Source organism: Tachysurus vachellii, chromosome 20 (genome assembly GCF_030014155.1).
Source record: "Tachysurus vachellii isolate PV-2020 chromosome 20, HZAU_Pvac_v1, whole genome shotgun sequence".
Taxonomy (NCBI): Eukaryota; Metazoa; Chordata; class Actinopteri; order Siluriformes; family Bagridae; genus Tachysurus; species Tachysurus vachellii.
Genome location: NC_083479.1, coordinates 13,663,464 through 13,681,790, shown reverse-complemented (window position 1 = coordinate 13,681,790; position 18,327 = coordinate 13,663,464). Strand labels below are relative to the sequence as shown.

Genomic DNA, 18,327 nt, shown 5'->3' with positions numbered 1-18,327 from the left:
ACTGACATTTGTGGTCACATACAGTATTTTTTTTAATTATTATTATTTATTTTTGCTATGTCAATTATCAACCCTGACTACGTATAACTGTTTGAAGTGTCAAGTCCTACTGGGAAGTTCATATTTAAAAGTTGGGAAGTCGTAATTATGATGTCAGTGTGTTCAAGGCACTTTGGTAATATGGAGGTGGCAATATGGGATACCTTCTCCTAATTAAAACACTAAAAATAAAGCACATTTTTAAAACTCTGCTTCTAAAATGTTAATGGAAGTCAGCTTCTAGGATGAGTAAACATTCAATTTCAACAAATTTACTGTCAGCTAAATTCACATTTACTGATTCCAGCATGCTATCACTTCCCCCTCTACAGTAAGTCGCCAGAGAAAACCCTTGCTGGAACCTTATGGATTGTGGGGTCACTTCCAGTTTGTGGGGGCTACTGCTGGTTTAGCAGACATTTATACCATGCTCACGACAACCATTTTCTTTTTATCACCCTCTTTTTATCAACACGATTCTTGCCTTTTTTTTTAATTGTTAACTATTTCCATTACAGGGAGCTCTGGATCACAGTGTTAATGTTTTTTTTTTTGCGTCAGCATCGCAGGGTGTAGCTACACAGATGGTCTCACACCACTTTTCTCAATTACTTCCCAGCAGAGGCCAGCCAAGAGGTGACCACTCACTTATCATCCTCCGTCAAAACCTAGTGTTAAGTTGACTCGGATGATTTATGGCCAGCAAATTGGAAAGTCTTCTAATGCAATTGCATATCTAGGCCAACTATACATCTGAGGATCTATGATAATAGCTTAATATTATGTGTATATTATATATATGTCTAGATGTAAAGTTTTGTTTGGCTTCTGGTCTGGTTTGTGCAGAAGTGTTGCTGTGAGGTTACCGGAGCGAGACTGTTTACACACTAAGTGTGTGAAGTTGCATCATGCTTCTGTCGTGAGCCTGTATCAATCAGGCTGGATGAGATCTCCCTGAGAGATTATAGCCAGAGTTCCTCTGCGGGAAGGCAGCTGTCATACCTGAGCAGGACTTTAATCCAGAACATGTCTGTAAACCTAGCTGATAAAAGAAACACAGGAAGCACAGACGAGAACTTTAGTGATCTTATTTTCTGAGTTGCTGCTTGGTGAATGTGGAATAGTGTGATTACACCTAGAACTCATGAGGAACAACATGAGGAACAGAAGAAAAAGGCGAACAATCTCTTGGGCATCTATTTGATATATTCAAGCCAGATAAACGCCTTCATCCTTCCTGGTTATGACATGCTATATATCTCACAGCACACTTTGAGTCTGCACATTGATTTTGCATGAAAGCGGCTATATTAGACATTTCTCTCTTTGTCTCTCTGCCTGACTGCATAGAGATGATTTCTGTAGTGGCTCAGTTCCAGGGTTGTCCTGTGTCGCATCCTACAATCCCAGACTTTTGGCATTTGGTACGAGTCTTACTTCATCGGTTCATTTGAACAGGCTTACTGCATTATTTAGAAGACAAACAATAGCTCCTGTTGCTACTTAAAGACTTTGAGCATTTTAATTTCCATGCAGATTGAAGGTCAGCCCATAGCTGAGCACACAGTCTGCAGTTCTATACTGTATAAAGAGCATGCAGAGTGAGGCGGGGTGTCTCAGAGGGATTGCCAGAGGCGAATGATGATGGCCTAAATGAGCGTGTCTGCTTGTGAATGACTGCTTTGTAGACGAATGTGATGTTAATCAATTATAAATACAAAGGCATACACGGTGTTACTGTAATCAGGAAGTGAAGCGTGCAGGCTCGTGTACATTCGGAGTCAGGGATATTTAACCATTTAACCACCTCAATTTCATGACTACACACCTTAGTTTCTCTGTTGTGATTGAACTGTGTGGTAATCACTGAATAAACCAAACCGGCACACCATATCTTTTATTCATTTGGATGGCAATAAAATATACGATTTGGTGTTAAAGCTTACACTGGGAAACACAACAGTGCAATTAAGTAATGTGAACTTGTTTCTTTTTTTTTTTCTTTTTAAGTTTTGGATATTGAACTCAAGTTTGTAACTTTTCAAAAATTACTACTTGTGAATTGAAACAAAGCCTAGTTGATTCTTTAAGGTAGCAGGCGAACTTTTGTTTCTAACTTTAACTATCTTGAAATGTTTTACAGTGTATTATTTATTTATTTATTTATTTATTTATTTGGGGCGCACAGTGGCTTAGTGGTTAGCACGTTCGCCTCACACCTCCAGGGTTGGGGGTTCGATTCCCGCCTCCTCCTTGTGTGTGTGGAGTTTGCATGCACGGTAGGTTGATTGGCATCTCTGGAAAATTGTCCGTAGTGTGTGATTGCATGAGTGAATGAGAGTGTGTGTGTGCCCTGCGATTGGTTGGCACTCCATCCAGGGTGTATCCTGCCTTGATGCCCGATGACGCCTGGGATAGGCACAGGCTCCCCGTGACCCGAGGTAGTTCGGATAAGCTGTAGAACATGAATGAATGAATTTATTTATTTATTTATTTTTATTTATGTTGTTTTTTCTCAATCCATGAAAACGGTGACCACCTTTTCTGGAATTTAAAAGACAAATTTTCAGTTGTTTTAATAGTTAGAAACAGGGAAAACACTTCAGTTGCTTCCCAAAGCACATATTTATGCACTATTCAATGCCACTTGTAGTATAAATAGTGAGAGCAGTGCACTTTAAGTACCTGGATGATGCACTTATTTAACAAAAGAAGAAGAAAAAAAGAAGCATGGATTGTCGGAGACGTTATGCACTCAATGGTTATTAATGCATGCTTATATAGTGGAAGAGGGGCGGGGCTACCAGGTGCTGATGTCAGCTGACAACACTCCAATGGATTTGGATTTTGCACCATGCAAACACTATATACTTCTGTATGTGAAAAGTGCCAGAGATCAAACCAGTCACAACACATTTAAATTCACTGAAGTCACATTTTCTTCCATTTGATGTGAATGTTAACTGCAGCTTTCAACCTGTTCCTCATGATTCTTCGCATTTCTCTGCTGCCATGTGATTAGCTGGTTGGATAATTGTGTGAATGCACAGGGGTAAAAGTCTTCGTATTAAAGTTGCCAGTTTTTCCTTTTAAAACTTCGTTTAATAATAATGAATGTGAGAGGCTTCTAGTCTCAATGTACTGAAGCAGCTTATCATGGGTTTGTAATTACAGAATCCCTGGTGTTAAATTAACACCTGCAGTCCAACATCATTCATCGCTGCATGAACAAATTTGATGCTGATTAGTAAACAACCAGTTTATCACTCTGTACAAAACTTCTACACAGCATTAATCCAAAACTGTGATAGTGGGAAAATGGATATGTCCTGTCTCATGTGCTGGATCGGTATTAAAGGTACGGCCAGTGATTGTCGACTCTTTTTGTTGATATTGTCAAAAGTCTGGCAATGAAATCATATAAAAAACCTGAGTAATGGAAAAATTTTGCAGGCTCTGTTAAAAAAAGAGTCATTGCACCAAGTTGCATGTTTATTCAGAAAGCTTTCTAGTTCAGGCTTTCTAGCCTAGACATCATGTTGTTTGAGAGCATAAATAAAAAAAAATAATAATCAGAACAGCTAGCTATACCTTTTAACGACTATCCATCCATTTACTGTACCTTGTATCTTATCCTACACAAGGTTGCATGGAACCTGGAACTTTCCCAGGACACAGGGTTAACAGGGTGGCACACACACTACGGACAATTTAGAGATGCCAGTGTATGTCTTTAGACTGGGGAGGAAACCAGAATACCCGAATGTAACTCCAAGCCCTGGGAGAACATGCAAACTCCACAAACACTGAGTGGGAATTCAGCTAGCCACTAAGCCAGCATGCTTCCACTAACTTCCACCAAATTTATCTTTAATGAACCTTCAAATTACAGCTAACTTTTGATGCAATTCCTCCGCTGCCCTACTAAGTTTAGCATAAATAAGTAAGCTCTAATGGACTGTGTGTCAAAATGCTAAGCATGTCCGAGATGCAAAATGTCCCTGGCCCACTGTACTGCTTTTGATAGTCGGATAAGTGTTAAAAATCAAAAACTGCCAGAGCTTTAATAGGTTATGTGCACCAAGGCTTAGCTTATTGCCTCTGGGGAAGCTACGGTAGCATTCCTGCTTTCTGCAGTAAAGTTTCTTCTGACTGATTGCTGATGACTTTTTCAGGGCACAGACATACCAAGTTATTTATTTATTCAAAAAAAAATGCAATGTCCATGTATTTCTTTATTCGCCTGTCTCTTTCATGCTCTCTCTCTCTCTCTCTCTCTCTCTCTCTCTCTCTCTCTCTCTCTCTCTCTCTCTCTCTTTCTTTCTTTCTTTCTCTCATTCCCACTTCTTCCTCTTCTCTCTCTCTCTGGAGACGAGATAATACCCTCATCAGCAAATGTATGTGATTATCTCACAGGGCTTCTGATTCTTTATCTATTTTTTTGTCATCAGCGTGACAGAAGTAGGACAGCCCCCTGAGTGGTGTGCACAGCGTGGCCCGCCCATGTCGCCTGGTGTCTGGCCTTTTCAAATTTAATATTCAAAACACCGCCAACTTATAGCCTCATTGAACTTTCTTTAAATGACCTAGATGAGAACTGTTCAAAGCGAATTATGGACAAAAAAACTATTTACGCAGCTCATGATGATCACATGGTGGTTTTGAGCATGCAGTGTTTTTTTTTTTTTTTCCATCCTTCACTCATTTTCTATATGAGATGATATTAGATATGCTTTATCTGGTGCCTCATCATTCTAGAGTCTTATTAAAGAGCTGTTTGTTTTGAGTGTGTTGTTTCCTCTTCTCACGCTCATCCGAGTCTTAATTCTGACAGCGTGAACAAGACATTAAGGCAACACAGAAGTCATTACTTTTTCCGCAGAATCATCTGTTTCTTACAGCAGCTGATTCATTCTTCCCGTGCGCTGTTTATCTAAGGCTGAGCCGACCTCAGCGGCTGTAAGTCTGCCACCTCTGCCCGAAGAGGAAAACAAAAGTGTGGTCATGCTTTAATAAAAACCCAGCTTTAGCCTGACTGCCTCATATACTCCCTCTCTGCTGGGGCACGCTTGCTGCTGCTTGCATGCGTAAATATGATGACGAAAAATAAGTGGCTTTAAAGCGGGTTTTTGATCTGTCAACGATTTCTGAGATATATAAAAGTGCATAAAGTCTATAAACTAACTCTGGCATTTAATCCTTTATTTAAATTTTGATTTCATTTTGTTGATTGGTTTTCAAGGTTTGTTTTTTGTTCTATTTTTTTTCTAACAAAAGATGATATATAATGGACTCACCACATAACAGGATAACATTTATAAGCATTTATAATTCTTGACATGGTGAAATGTGTATGAGGAAATTTTTATATTACATTTTTTGGTTTACTGCTTTATAAAAGTGCTCCTGATGAAGACAGGGTCACTGTTGAGTCCGCTCAAGGTTTCTACCTTGTATTATCTCAGGGAGATTTTTCTCACTAAAGTCCCCTCTGGCTTGCTCATTAGAGATAAATGTACATTTAAATGTAACATTTAAGCATTTTTATTCTGAATTTTTATATTCCTGTAAAGCTTTTTTGTGACCTTGTCTTTAAAAGTGCTGTACAAACAAAATTTCAATGAATTGCATTGAAGGTTTTTCACTGTGGTGAAGTCTTCATGACTGACCGAGTTGCACTTTGCAGATTCTCAGTAACATGACACGCTGGATTTTTCAGTCTTAACTTTAAAACATTCATTCATTCATTCATTTTCTACCGCTTATCCGAAGTACCTTGGGTCACGGGGAGCCTGTGCCTATCTCAGGTGTCATCGGGCATCAAGGCAGGATACACCCTGGACGGAGTGCCAACCCATCGCAGGGCACACACACACTCATTCACTCACGCACTCACGGACAATTTTCCAGAGATGCCAATCAACCTACCATGCATGTCTTTGGACCGGGGGAGGAAACCGGAGTACCCGGAGGAAACCCCCGAGGCACGGGGAGAACATGCAAACTCCACACACACAAGGCGGAGGTGGGAATCGAACCCCGACCCTGGAGGTGTGAGGCGAACGTGCTAACCACTAAGCCACCGTGCCCCCCAACTTTAAAACAGATCAATTCAATTATTTTCAGTTCAAATTTTTTTGAATAGCGCTTTTAACAATGGACATTGTCTCAAAGCAGAGAAACATAGTACAAAAAATTATATTATACAAAGATTAATATTATACAAAAGTTCAATATTATATTTTCGAGATCTTTGTTTTTATCCCCAATGATCAAGTCTGATTTGACTGAGGCGACTGTGGTGAGGAAACTCCCATAGATGGAAGAGGACGAAACCTTGAGAGAAACCAGGCTCAAAAGGGAACCTCATCCTCATTTGGGTGACACTAGAGGGTGTGATTATAAACTGCTATAAACACCAGAGAGTGTTATTATGAATAATATCCTTTCTACGATGATATACAGTCCGACAATTGTGAATAGGAGGTTGTTGTTCTTAAACACCACATGTACTTGGCACCTCTTCTTTAAATGTGTGAAATCCTCATGAAGCTGGTACATCTCTAGCTGCCTTAGGATCCTCACAGGTTTGGCTTCTTTTTTTAATGAAGGTCCGAAATCTTCATGAAGCAGAACACAACTGGAGCTAGTACAATCTTTGGATGCCTCCTGATGGGTAGAAAAAGAGAAGCAAGTGGATAGGAATTGGCCTGGCTGCTGTTAATAATATTAACCAGCACTAGATAATAATGTGCATTTGATCAGATCTTGGAGCACAAGATTATGAGATGTATTATGTATAAACCTGACTAAAGAGATATGTCTTTAATCTACATTTAAACTGGGAGAGTGTGTTTGAGCCCGAACACTGTCAGGAAGGCTATTTCAAAGTTTGGGAGCTAAATATGAAAAATAAGGCTTATTTCTTTTGCAGATCAGCTACATTTAATGTGAACGTAAACAAATAAAAAATAAGTCAATCTTTTATTAACAAGGAAATGTTAATATTTGACAAATTACTGTGATGTGTTAACATGTCTCTACACCACCGTTACAGTGATTATATTCCTATTATTCCTACAGTCCCTGTCATGCTTTATTTTATCATCATCATCATCATCATCATCATCATCTTCTTTTTCTTCTATAATACAGAGTTAATTTTGAAAACGAAATGAAACCATATTAAACAAATCCATGCTTTAATATTGCTTTTTCTGCCTGCTTTATGCTGATTAGGGAACAGTTGATTTCAATCAAAATAAAGGAAAAAGTAAGTGCTGTTCATGTGGGTCTGAATAACAGAAGAACACCTGCATGTGCTATTATTTCTACCGTCTTTTTAAACCTCTGCTTATTATCTCTGCACTGCTTCTCCTTCATAATTACATAATGACCCTCTACACATCACTGGAGAAATACCTTCACTCTGTCTCATGGTTAGATCCCTCTCTCTGTCTATCCCCCCCTCTACTCCTCACCCTCTTCTTCCTCCTCCTCCTCCTCCTCCTCCTCCTCCTCACCACCTCTCTCTTCACATCGTGCTATGGAATGAAATTTGTTTGAGAATCAGCCTTCATTTTTCCCTGAGCGTAAATAAAGATGCCGATCGGGACACTGCGAGGAGCTCATTTAAATAATTGAACGTGCAGCGATCAGATGGCAGCGAAGGGGCGTCGCGGCCGCTGGATGTGGCGCAATTAAGCTGGGCAAACAATGGAAGAGGGTGGGCTCTTCTCCGCACCTCTCAATGCTCTACTAATTGCCTTCGCTCTTCAGTCGATGCTTCCGAAGCAGCGCCATATGCCCCCAGTGTCAGGGAGGGGTGTTCAGGGGTTTCCTCCTGGACCAGGGAGCAACACGCGTGCTCCTATTCACATTTATACACAGTGTTTAGTGCTTGTGTATCTTCCCTCTCTTCTCATCCTCACCTCCATCTTTACTCAGATTCCTGTGAGGAAGTCTTGTCTGAAACCCTCCACAATATCCAGGCTGCATTTTTAGATACGATTCCATTTGTTCCAGAGCAGGTTTAGTGTCCTACATGACTAATGGAGCTAAACAAGCACTTCAGTTCCTTGGATTGTTTTCATAAATATCTGATCAAATCTGTAGCTCGTTATCCACTAATTACCCAAGTCTATCATCTCTATCCATCTCTGTTTGTCCTTTTCTCTCCATCTTTCTTTTGCTCTTACTGTCTCACATGTGTCTCCTTACTATTCTGATCTTTCTCTTCCACTCTTTCCTTCTCACCTTTTTCTCTCTCTCACTATTTATGTCACAACTCTTACCATTATTCCATTCGACATTCTCTTAATTTCTATCTCTTATGCTCTCTCTCTCTCTCTCTCTCTCTCTCTCTCTCTCTCTCTCTCTCTCTCTCTCTCTCTCTCTCTAACAGTGGTTTTCCCACCTTTTCCATTTCTACGTCTTGGTCTCACACCTCTCTCCTCCTCTTCCTTTCTCCTGCTCTTTCTGTCTCACACCTCTTTGCTTTCCTCAAGATCATATTTAAATTTTCTCTATGTCCTTTTGTCGTTCTCTCTCCATTTCTGCTCACTCTTTTTCTATCTATCTTACTTTACTTTTTCTCACTTTACATCCTTCCTCTGTACCTCTTTTCCTTTTTTCTTTCTCCACATTCCCCTGTTCCTTGTTCTTATGGTCGCTTTCTAGTCTCACATATCTGGCTTCTCTCCTCTCACCCTTTTCACCTTTCTTCTCTCTCTTCTCAGCAGCTGCATGAGCCGTGCATCTCCAGCGCCACTCTAAAACACTCACTCACTCACTCAAAATATGATCGAAGGAAAATATGTTTGTTTTGTTTTTTTCTCTGAGCATATAGACGAGCAACATCATGATTCACTTTATTACTGACTATTGACGCTTTTTCATCAGGGAGCCCGAGAAAAAAGGGCACTGGGGAAATGTCGGGAATAATGCCGAGCACCTGTCTTGTCACTTATCTAATAGCATCAGTGTGAGGAAATGCATGCGTTGCCATTTGATGCTCCAGAGTTTGATTATGTGTCCGGCACACACACACACACACACACACACACACGCACACACAGCCATCTGGCTAGCTGGTTTGTCTGTGTATGAACACTGTGATTCGTGGCTGAAGTGCTCCGCGTTCTCGCACTGGTGTGATTGACAGCTCGGCCTCGGGGCTCTGTGTCTGTCACTGCTGTTTGTCAGAGATGCTCCACTGGGACTCGAATATCGTCCAATAATTACCACCCTGCTCCATCCCTCCATCCCGCCCACGCATTCTCCCAGGCTGCCGGAGCTTTGTGTGATGTTATGCAGGCTTTACGAAAGAGAGGAGCTTCATTTTGACACTAATTGGGTAGTTTTTCTAACACAATGTGCCATTAGTGCGGCTTTGGGATGAGGATGAACCTTTTACAGTGATGCATTAAGCAGCGGTGTAAACACAGGAAATGTGCCACTTAATGTTTTTTATTCTCAGCTTCTCTCTCTCTCTCTCTCTCTCTCTCTCTCTCTCTCTCTCTCTCTCTCTCTCTCTGTCTTATCTACCTCCTTTTTAATCAATCTCTTAGCTTTTTCAACCTCTAACTTCTTTTCTCTGTCACACTCTGTCTCTGCCTTTCTTCTCCTCCCTCTCTGTCTCAACTACTAATTTACTACCCTTTCTAACTTTCTTTCTTTCTTTCTTTCTTTCTTTCTTTCTTTCTTTCTTTCTTTCTCTCTCTCTCTCTCTCTCTCTCTCTCTCTCTCTCTCTCTCTCTCTCTCTCTCTCTCTCTCTCTCTCTCTCAGCACATCTCACCTCTTTCCATTTTTCCTCTCCTTTTCTGTTTTGTCTGTTATCTGACTCTTCCTCTCTCCTTCTTCTGTTCTGTATCTCTCTATCTCTGTTTCACTCGTCTCCATTTTTTCTGTCTTATCAGTGTGAGATTTTTGCTTTTCTCTCTATCTTTGCCTCTCACATTTTCTCTTTTTTCTGCTTCTTTCTGTCTCACAGCTCTTTCCTTCTTTTCACTTGAAGATAAATACTCGGTTAATGCAGGTTAATATAACAAAGTTCATGATTAAGTAACTGATTATACACCACCTCCCCATTCCCCTCTTTCTTTATCTCTGTTTACTTTCTATTAGTCCTGCGTGATGATTTCCGGCAGAACCCTCAGGATGTGGTAATAGCAGTAGGAGAATCGGCTACGTTGGAGTGTCAGGCTCCTCGGGGCCACCCGGAACCCACCACTTTCTGGAGGAAGGATAAAGCTCGACTCGATTTGAAAGACGACAGGATTACTGTGAGTGCAGGATCACGCCTTAGTTCACTGCATCATCACAGCTCATATCATATTTAATAATCAGATCATAATCACGATTATTCTCTCGGTTTCACAACAAGGTTTCCTCCCATTGCATTGTATAATTTTTATTAATATAATTTATCTCATTTATTTAAAAAAACAGTAAACTGTCTTTTCCGGTGTTCATTATAAACCATTATATTCCTTAATTGTTCAGACCTAATCTACTTGATTACTTGAGTTTTAGTGTTTTTAGTGTAAAATATATTATACTCTAAAAAAGTAATCAGTATGTAAGTAAGCAAGTAAATAAGTATTAAGAAATTTAAAAAGTAAGTATGTAAGAAAGTATATAAGTAAACAAATGAGTAGGGGATTAAGTAACTAATAAAATATGAATAGTAAAAAATGAAATAAGTATGTTAATAAGTGAGCATGTAGATAAATATTTGAGTAAGGAAGAAGGCAATTAATTAAATAAAATGAGTAAAACATTAAATAAGTAAGTAAATAAGTGAGTAAGCAAGTAAGAAATTAAGTAAGTAAGTAAGTAAGTAAATAAATAATTAAATTAGTAAGTAGGTAATTAAGTAAGAAATGAAATAAGTAAATAAATAAATAGGGGGGCACGGTGGCTTAGTGGTTAGCACGTTCGCCTCACACCTCCAGGGTTGGGGGTTCGATTCCCGTCTCCGCCTTGTGTGTGTGGAGTTTGCATGTTCTCCCCGTGCCTCAGGGGTTTCCTCCGGGTACTCCGGTTTCCTCCCCCGGTCCAAAGACATGCATGGTAGGTTGATTGGCATCTCTGGAAAATTGTCCGTAGTGTGTGTGTGTGTGTGTGAGTGAATGAGAGTGTGTGTGCCCTGTGATGGGTTGGCACAGGCTCCCCGTGACACGAGGTAGTTCGGATAAGCAGTAGAAGATGAATGAAAGAATGAATGAATGAAAGTAAATAAATATGTAAGTAAGTAAGTAAATATGTAAGAAATTAAATAAGTAAGTAAATACGTAAGTAAGTAAGTAAGTAAGTAAGTAAGTAAATAAGAAATTAAATAAGAAGGTACGTAAGTAAAAAGTAAGTAAATAAGATAGTATGAAAGTAAGAAAGTTCTGATTGGCTTTCTCTCTCTGATGTAGTGCTGCCTCTCACTTCTACTAGGAATCTAAAACAGTTGTGTAACAATATGTCAATCATTTCATTTTAGCAAATCTGAACACTGATTGAAATAGGTTTCATTATGCAGCTTGAATTTTTTTTTTATGTAACGCTTAGGTTGTATTTGAAATTCTTTGAGGCTGATAACAAAAACATTGAATTCTTGGGAGATTTATGCCTTAATATATCACACTTTTGGCACATAACCTGAGCTGTCGGATCTGTCGTTCAGATTCGAGGCGGGAAGTTGACCATCTCCAACACCAGAAAGAGTGATGGGGGGATGTATGTGTGTGTGGCTGCCAACATGGTGGGGGAGAGGGAGAGCGAGATGGCTCAACTCTCTGTGTTTGGTAAGCAACCTTTTTGGTTATATAGAAAAGTTTGTAAATAGATATTATTGTCCTAGATTTTAGGGTGACTTTTTCGGGTGCTTAATAAACTCTGTTACACTCTGTTACACAAAGTGTTTTCAATAATTTTTGGTTGTTTATATTTGTTTCTGTGTGCGTGCGTTTGTGTGTGTGTGTACAGAGCGGCCTACATTTGTGCGCAGGCCCGTGAACCAGGTGGCGTTAGTGGACGAGAGCGTAGAATTCAGATGCCAGGTGCAGGGAGATCCCCCTCCGTCACTGCGCTGGAGGAAGGACGAGGCCGAGATTCCCCGCACCAGGTCAGGGAATACCCAACCCGTCTTTCACACTCATCTACACCGTGGCGCTTTTAATTCCCCATCCCAAATGCCCACGGTGTAGGACTGTTGTGCGACTTGGTGACACATCCAGATTAAGATGCTAAGCTTGAGATCAGAATGCAAATCAGTGCTCAGTGCTGTGGTGGTGTTACACTGTGCATCTTAAAAGGCTGGTGTCTTTTTACAGTACTGTATTGGCAGCAGCACAAAGCGAGAGATGAATACATATCAGGATTACTGAAAGAAATGTCAGCCTTGTAACCTCTGAGTGTCTGCTAGTGTTGTGTGATAGAGATTAGAGCTGTCACGTTCCTTAAAATGTGCACTGGAGTCCTAACCACTTAAATAGACTTACTATTCAAATGTATTCAAATATTAATGAAGCTATTATTTTATACCACCACATACATTAACAGAAGTGTTAAGTGGTGTTGCTTTAAACACGGAGACAGTAGCATTTATAATATATAATATTCACGTTTTTAAATTGGTACTTTTTTCTGAAGTGATACTGAACTCATTTTGAGATTTCTTATTTTTTAGAGTACAAATCCTCCATTTGCAACATGTCCTTATGCATTAATCTTATTTACAAAAATATTAGATACTATTTAGACAGGATAAGACTTCCAAACATACACTATCTGTCCCGGCAATTTTATTAGCAACGCCTATGCACATTCATTAATGCATTTATTGAAGTAGCCAATCAGCAGTCAGCAATGACACACACAGGCTGCTCAGGTACTTGCTCAGTCTCTTGTCATCTCAAGACTGGACTACTGCAAATCACTACTAGCAGGTCGACCTATAAACACAATTCATCCTCTGCAAAAGATCCAAAATGCGGCTGCACGACTTATTTTTCACCCTGCCTAAGTTCTCACATATCACCCCACTGCTGCGTTCCCTCCACTGGCTTCCAGTAGCTGAACGCATCAGATTCAAAACACTGATGCTTGCCTTGTTTTATGTGTAGATAAAAATAACACTGAACAGAGTTTTAGGCTGATGGTACTCTAAGTCTGTAACATTAATAGAGACTTCAAAGCACTTGTTTTTACATTGCTCTGGATAAGAGCGTCTGCCAAATGCCATAAATATAAATGTAAGCAATGCAGAGCAGAGCATACAAGTCAGGTTCTGGTAGGTTGTGTGTGTGTGTGTGTGTGTGTGTGTGTGTGTGTGTGTGTGTGTGTATGCGAGTGTGTGCACGTGTGTGTGTGCATGTGTTTGCGTGTGTGCGAGTATGTGCGTGTGTGTGTGTGTGCGTGTGTGCATGTGTGTATGTGCGTGTGTGTGTGTGCGTGTGCAAGTGTGCGTGCAAGTGTGTGTGTGTGAGCGTGTGTGTGTGTGTGAGTGTTTGTGTATGCGTGCGTGTGTGTGCGTGTGTGTGTTTGCGTGTGTGAGTGAGTGTGTATGCGTGTGTGTGCGTGAGTGTGTGTGTGTGTGAGTGTGTGTGTGCATTTGTGTGCGAGTGTGTGTGTGTGTGTGTGTGCGTGCTTACCCTGATAACAATTTCTATGAAATATCTCAGTACCTGTGCTATGTGCTGTGTGTTTTTCTGGAGAAGATTGTGTATAAGGACACTATTAAAAGCATCAGAATATAAAAAAGAAATTACATAAATCCAAAAAGAAATATAAGCAGGCAGAAGTGTTCAGTGCTTTGTCTCTTGTCGTCTTGTGTTTTCCTTCCTACCAGCTTTGTTCCAGCATTTCAACCCCCACACACTGTTCAATACTCTCCACAGAACAAAAGCTGCAGCTAGATGAACGATGGAGGACATCTCCTGAATATGTGTCCACCGCTCGCAGCGGTATCCTTTCCGAACGCCGCACAGCAGTCGACTAGAACTGTTCTTTGTACGAATTCATAATTGCCTAGTGCTTCTCGGTGCCTGTGCAGTAAATTGGCACAACGTTACAGTGTTTGCTGCACATTCAGCTCATCAATCTGGACTCCGACCTCCGATTTCCATCTCATTACATTACATTAACGAAGAAAGACGGCCGTCCTGCGCAGCAGAATGAAATCAACCCGTATTCCATTAACCCTCCATCAGGATGTTTTACAGCCTGCCAAATCATGGAGAAAAATCTTCTTTGTAAGCTTCAATAGTAGAGTATTTAATGCTGGATTTGATTGAAACACAGTGTGGTTACTGCTGAGGGCCTGGGATGTGGAGCTACAATGAATTAGGCTTTCTATTTAAACTGTAACATAAAATTATACTGGAATTGAGTATTAAGTATACTTGTATATATTGTTTTTTTAAAACCATTTCTACGATTTATTTATTGTGTTTATTCGTGTTGATTGAGCTGATCTCTAAATGATCTGTAGTGTGTGAGTGTGTTTGATTGTGGCCTACAGTGGTTATAGCAGCCTGCCATATGCCCTGAGTCACCTGCAATACACTCCAGAATCCCTTCAGCCCTATGTAGGATAAATACTACAGAACATTCTTCTTTTTTTCCTTTTCTTCTTCTTCTTCTTCTTCTTCTTCTTCTTCTTATTATTATTATTATTATTATTATTATTATTATTTCTATTGAACATTAGTTTTTTAAATGATCTACTTATTTTAAGCATATTTTACTACACTTTATGTTATTGCATACAACTTATATACAGCAAATAAAAAGGTTGTGTGAATGTGTGGGGTGTGTGTGTGTTTGTGTGTGTCTGTGTGTGGGGTGGGTGGGTGTGTGTGTGTGGGGGGGGTGTTTGTGGGGTGTGTGTGTGTGTGGGTGTGGGGGGTGTGTGTGGGGTGTGTGTCTGTGTGTGTGTGTGGGGGGGGTGTCTGTGAGGTGTGTGTGTGGGGGTGTGTGTGTGTAGTGCAGTGATGTGGCAGCTGCTGGAGGTGTGAGAGTGGTGTGAAGTGCTGAGTCGTGTATGTGGTGGTCTCCTGTGTGGACCGTGGCCTCTGTTTATTTCTCTATCCTCTAACAGCCTAGTCAAAGACAGCTTGCTCCTCTCTGCTCTCTCCTCCGCTTCTTTAGCCACAGTTCATCTCCAGGGAGACACCTATATAGGTCGAATGCGTGACATTACTTGAATCTCTGCTAGACTCATGCCAATTGGAAACCATTATCAGGATACTCCCACAGTGTGCATCAAATGTCTCAGGCTTTTCTAAACACACCACATAATGCACTCACTACTGAGGATCTTGTTAATTTGCTCATCTCTTTTTTACTGTATGTAGACAGATAGATTTAAAAGATTCACAGCTTTACAGCCTTTGTCACATTTGGGACATTTCCTCACATGGTTTTGATCTAACCACTTTTTCCTGGTCAGGTGGAGGTGCAGATTTTTTCAGGAACACTGGACATGAGGTGAAAATGTACATGTTGAATGGGATGGCAGTCCATTACAGGGCAACTTGAACACACGTTGCACATTCATTTATAGCCAAAGCAATTTAGAATTTAACAGTCCAACATGTTTTTAAAACTTCTCACAAATACGATCAATGTAAAGCAGATGAAGTCTCTCTTCAGCACTAAAATCAGTGTGACACTCCTGCACTGGTTTCTCGTGCTGTATTTTAGCTTGATGTGTTACAGGAATGGGTGAAAGAGTTCCTCTTGTTAATTGGACTCACTGAGTACAGTATTGGTCATGCTTTGATTTGCACTTTATGGATGTTCATTAATAAAACTTGCAGAAATTAATTTAAAGACTTGCCCTAGATACATAGAACCCTTAGGAGAAGATCTTCTTTTCTCTGGATGAGTGTGCGCGCACACACACACACACACACACACACACACACACATATACACACACACGATACACACACACGTACACAGACACATGCCAAACACAGTGGGTTACTCTTCATAAATATTGAAATAGCAGAACAGTGAGGGTTCCGGCTGAAAGCACCTTTCATTTCACCGTGGCTTTGATGCTTGCATAATTGACACCCTTTTTCTCCACTTTACCAAATCATCTTCAGTATGGACTCTCTCAAGGGCTGCAAAAAAAGGCCTTTTGTTCCCCCAAAAGTGCTTCACCAACCCATTATTCTTTGTTTACTTTTTTTCTAAAACTGTCTCTTGCTAATCGCTGTTTTTCCTCTCCACACTGAGCTCCCGCTGCGCTTTAACATGAGAGCGGTTAACTTTAAGCACGTAAATGCGTTTGAAGGCTGCTTGCATTGTTCCGCACAGGTACGAGATGAAATACGAAAAGGACGACTTTGTCTTGAGGATAAAGAAAGTGTCTTCTGGGGACCAGGGAAGCTTCACGTGTGTTGCAGAGAACAGAGTGGGCAAAGTGGAAGCATCTTCTACGCTCACAGTCAGGGGTGAGTTACCTTCATACTGTCTTTATAGCTGCGTGGCAGTAATTAAATTGTCTATTACATACAGTGGTGACCTGTATTTTTTATGATCCAGTGGTGGTAAGAATTAGATTCATTCATTCATTCATCATCAGTAAGTGCTTTATCCTGGTTAGGGTCACTGTAGATCCAAACTCTATCCCAGGAATGCTGGGCATGGGAACAGAACCCGGATCAGAGGGCACTGTATTCACACACTCAATTACACTTAGCGGCACTTTGCTAATCCACAAAGTGGCATGTTTTTGAAAGTATGTGGAAACCAGGAGAACCTGATTCATCATCCTAATGTAAATTTTAACATTTAGACATTTTTAATTATGGCATGTGATATTCAAATTCTAACTCACTTTAAATCAAATATTACATCACATTACCATCTCTCAAGACCCACAATTATTACAGATGCAAGGCCTGGATGTCAATCCAAGGCCGAATCACTTACAGTTCTTACAATTCTATTCGGTGAATGTACTCTATGTACATTCTAAACTATTTTATCCGCAAAAAAAAAAAAACCTCAAGCAACTCAGTGGATGTTAATAAATTTGAATCAGACAGTTGATGCATCATTACGCATTGAAGATCCTATAATTAACAGAATCAATATAATGTCTTACAAAACTAATTAAATATCAGGCTTGCTGAATTTATTGCCATTATAGTGACGAGATGAGGAGAAGGCAATAAGTGCAGTCCTGGAGTGCTCACACATTACTGAAGACAAGAGTGCACCAGGAGACAGAAAACACATTTGTTGTAATTTATGTCAACCAGCTAATTATTTTCGCTGATGAGATGTCATTATTAAATTCAGGGTTAGACAGATTTTTTTTAAAGAATTTCCTGGAGTTGTTTTCATTGCATCTTGCAGGAACTTTTTTTTAAACACTTCTCACTCTTATGATTTCATGCATATGTATGTTTCATTGTGTAACATACTGAATAATATGCTTTAAGTGGATTAAATAAATATTATTACCGGAAATACAAAAAAAAGGACTATGCTTTTATTTATAGAGCACCATATCGCCCACTCAGAACACATACTGTGCACAGGGCAGTCTATAATTTATTTTAGGTCGTAATTTACTGTTATGAAATGGAAAGCTTCCAAAAAAGTGCAAACATTATGACATGCTGAGTAAAGGATGCCGATTTTGTCTCACAGCGAAACTGAACTTTGTGGACTGTAACAAACCCTAAAACTAAATTAAATTTGATCAAATATAAACGATAGTTCCCTGAAATGAGAATAACAATGTGCTGTTTTGAAAGATATTAAGTTTACTTACAGTACTTAGGACATCCAGTCGATATAGTTTGCTATAAAGAACTGTACAAGTTCAGAAGTTTAATAAATAATGAATTCTGTTAATGCTGCAATTTGGTGTTGTTGCTGTATCTTGTGAAAAAATATTTTTTTTCCCAGCACCCCTGCCACTTAAATTATTCAGCCAGCAAATCATGTGGCAGCAACACAACACATAAGATTACGCAAATACAGCTTAAAAGTCTTAGTTGAAACATCCTGTTGATTAAAGAGGTCAGAAAAGAGCAAACAGACTGGTTGGAGTTGGCAGAAAGTCTAAAGTACCTCAAATAACCACTCGGTACATCTGTGGTGAGCATAAAAGTATCTCAGTATACATAACACATCTAACCTTGAGGCAGATGAGCGTCAATGACAGTTGAATACCACATTAGGTTCCATGCCTGTTAACTAAGAACAGGAATCTGAAGCTCCAGTGGACTTGGGTTCACCAATTAGTGACCGGCTGATTGAATAATTCC

At 40.0% G+C, this 18,327-nt stretch overlaps 1 protein-coding gene across 1 annotated transcript in view; it reads left to right on the top strand.

Annotated features, from left to right (window-relative positions):
- The window catches only part of LOC132863482 (roundabout homolog 2-like), a 130,450-nt gene that overhangs the window by 71,129 nt on the left and 40,994 nt on the right, over positions 1 to 18,327 (top strand). The window contains exons 3-6 of the mRNA XM_060896313.1: positions 10,166 to 10,323; positions 11,715 to 11,835; positions 12,017 to 12,155; positions 16,361 to 16,497. Of these exons, the coding sequence (XP_060752296.1) occupies positions 10,166 to 10,323; positions 11,715 to 11,835; positions 12,017 to 12,155; positions 16,361 to 16,497 (555 nt within the window). The remainder of the gene's footprint in view (positions 1 to 10,165; positions 10,324 to 11,714; positions 11,836 to 12,016; positions 12,156 to 16,360; positions 16,498 to 18,327) is intronic.